The sequence below is a fragment of the Mastomys coucha genome, unplaced genomic scaffold, assembly GCF_008632895.1.
Source record: "Mastomys coucha isolate ucsf_1 unplaced genomic scaffold, UCSF_Mcou_1 pScaffold6, whole genome shotgun sequence".
In the NCBI taxonomy this organism is placed as follows: Eukaryota; Metazoa; Chordata; class Mammalia; order Rodentia; family Muridae; genus Mastomys; species Mastomys coucha.
The window spans coordinates 44,387,839-44,390,606 of NW_022196912.1; the positions used below are offsets into that span (position 1 = coordinate 44,387,839).

At 44.5% G+C, this 2,768-nt stretch overlaps 1 protein-coding gene across 1 annotated transcript in view; it reads left to right on the forward strand.

Moving 5' to 3' along the window:
• Positions 1-2,766, forward strand: part of Adi1 (acireductone dioxygenase 1) — a 7,507-nt gene extending 4,741 nt beyond the window's left edge. Inside the window, 2 exon segments of the mRNA XM_031357079.1 lie at positions 1-111; positions 2,125-2,766. The exon segment at positions 1-111 is cut by the window's left edge and continues 9 nt beyond it. Coding sequence (XP_031212939.1) covers positions 1-111; positions 2,125-2,244 — 231 coding nt within the window. The 3' untranslated portion in view covers positions 2,245-2,766.
• Positions 2,767-2,768: the final 2 nt, after the last annotated feature.

A 2,768-nucleotide genomic window follows, 5' to 3' on the forward strand; every position in this document is an offset into this window, starting at 1 on the left:
TACTTCGATGTCAGGGACAAGGAAGACAAGTGGATCCGGATTTCCATGGAGAAGGGGGACATGATTACTCTTCCTGCCGGCATCTATCACCGCTTCACGCTGGACGAGAAGGTGAGAGTGTGCTGTGCGTAGTCTGTGCGTAGACGTCGCAGGTGACCATGATGACCTACTAGCTGTGTTGTGTGAGGCTCATCACCTAGACACGTGGCCAATCACAGCTCTTTCAGAGAGAGCCAGTGGAACCAGAAGAGCCTGTGGCCACAGAGCCTGGGAGGGAAAGGTCAGAATTTCACCTTTGTTCTTGTTGGACAGTGAGGCAGCATGTATCTGTGTGGCTTTGGTCGAGGGCAGATATCTTCAGGTGGGAGAGCTCCTGGGGGGAGCCTGTACTTGACTTGGACTTGCGGCTCGTGGCTGTAATACACCTGTAGTGTTGGGCTGCTCTCATCTGGGGGCGGCCTCAGCAGTTTGCAGTACAGTCATTAGGACTGGAAGTTAGCACAGGAATTAGTTCTTAGGGTGTCAGAATGATTTGTCAGTTAAACCTGACATTTAAGTACTTTTGGCTTTTGAAACAGGGTCTCATGTATTCCAGACTGGCCTTGAATTCACTGTGTAGTTGAGGATGTCACTGAAATTCTGATCTTCCTATCTTGACCTTCCAGTGCTAGGGTTACAAGTTTTTATCACTAAACCTCATTTCTGTGATGCTGTGTAGGAAACCCAGGGCTTTATGCATGCTGGACAGACTGTCTAACAACTGAGCTACATCCTCAGCCAAGTTAATTTAAAAAAAAATATTTTTTATTTTGAAATTATGTATATCTCCACTGGAGTTTGTACATATGAATGCAATTCCCACAGAATCCAGTAGAGGGTGTTGGCTCTCCTGGAACTGGAGTTGTGATTGTGGGCCACCTGACATGGGTGCTGGGAACTGAACTTGGGGCCACTTCAAGAGCATATACACTCTTAACCACTGAACCATCTCTCTAGCCTTCCAGGTGAATAGGAGATAAATGCACATGGCTTAAATTAAGATTTAGGAAGCCAGGTGGGGTGGCATATGCCTGTTATTTCAGCATTTGGGAGGTTTAGATGGGAGGATCAGGACTTCAAGGTCACCCACAGCTGAATATCAGATTTCAAGAATAGGCTGGGTTAGATGAGACCTTGTATCAAAAAAATAAATAAATAAAAATTAAAAATTATGAGATGTGTACAGGGTGTTTATCAATAGTGATTGTCCTCTCTGTTCCTCATGGCCCCAGTTTTCTCCTTGAAGGGTGCTAGTGTCTACATTTTAATAGTTCCTTTAGAGAGCAGTGGTTCTCAACCTTCCTAATGCTGGGACCCTTTAATACAGTTCCTCATGTTGTGGAACCATAACATTAATTTTTTTGCTACTTCATAACTACAATTTTGCTACTGTTATGAATTATAATGCAATTTTCCTATATGCAAGATATCTGATATGTGACTCCTAAAGGGGTTGTGATCCACAGGTTGAGAACCCTTGCCTTTGAGGGTGTTTGTTTGTTCAAGAGTCACAGTTCTTTCCTCCTTTTACCCAGGAGGCAGCAGGCTCTACATGTTCCTTTTTCTGCTTGGTGTGCTTGGGGGTGCATAAAGAGCCCTTCCGCTTGTTTATAGCTGCATTGTCAGACATGCCTGATCCTGATTTATTTAACTGTGATTTACGCACTGTGTGGGGAATCCCTAGTGATAAGCTTATTTCTACTTTGCTCATGGCTGTCAGTAGTTCTGTAAGTAACATACATTTGTCATCTTTACCTGGCTATGCTTATTTGTAGGATGAAGGTAAGGGCTGCATGGAGACTGCATTTCTTGTTTAGACAAGTGCTGACAAGTTAGTCTCTTACCAACTAGCAGCAGTACCTGGAGCTGGCTCCTAGGAGCACACTGTAGGAGGGCGGGTGGAGTCCAGACTTGGGTCTGCTCCAGTGTGGACCCTAAGCACGAGCTGCAGATGCTTATGCTGCCTGGCAGTGGTCACTCACTCTGAGGTTAGATAGAGCTCAGCCCTAAGTAGGTGAGACAGCTTCAAGGGTTCCCATATAGATGTGTGGAAGTATTCAATGAGATGTGGGGCTTGTTTTCTAGAATTACGTGAAGGCCATGCGGCTGTTTGTTGGAGAACCTGTGTGGACACCATACAACCGGCCAGCTGACCATTTTGATGCCCGGGTACAGTACGTGAGGTTTTTGGAAGGAACAGCATAGCAGTGCTCTGCAAAGAGAAAACTTCACTGTGTGAATCTCCTGCTGTGGTAACCGAATGGAAAGTTGCTCACCTCTCTGCTCTTATATATGGACTTGAGGCTAGACTAGCTCTCTTTGCTAAGATTGTGAGATCAGAGTCTTTTAAATGAAAGCATCTCTAAAAGTGATTTTTACATGGAAGCCACAAAAATGTGAACAAATGACCTTAATTTTCCCTAACTGTCATGACTTAGAGGTATAGGAGCTCTGGGTTGGTATGTGCATTCATGCATGGCCAATCTTCATCTCCCAGAAGGTCCTTCTGTAGGTGTCTGTTGGGGGTGTGAAGCTATGCCTCCTGGAAGAGGGTAGTTATACCCAGCACAACTAACCAGATGATGTTTTCTTCCTCTGCTGATTGTTGGATTAGGAAGTGGGGTTGTTCTTCTTTCTTCAAACTAAGTTACATTAATTGAATGTTCACAGCTAAGCTGTATGTACACCTATGTATTTTACTTGGTTCATTAAAGCCTCCCATTTAGATT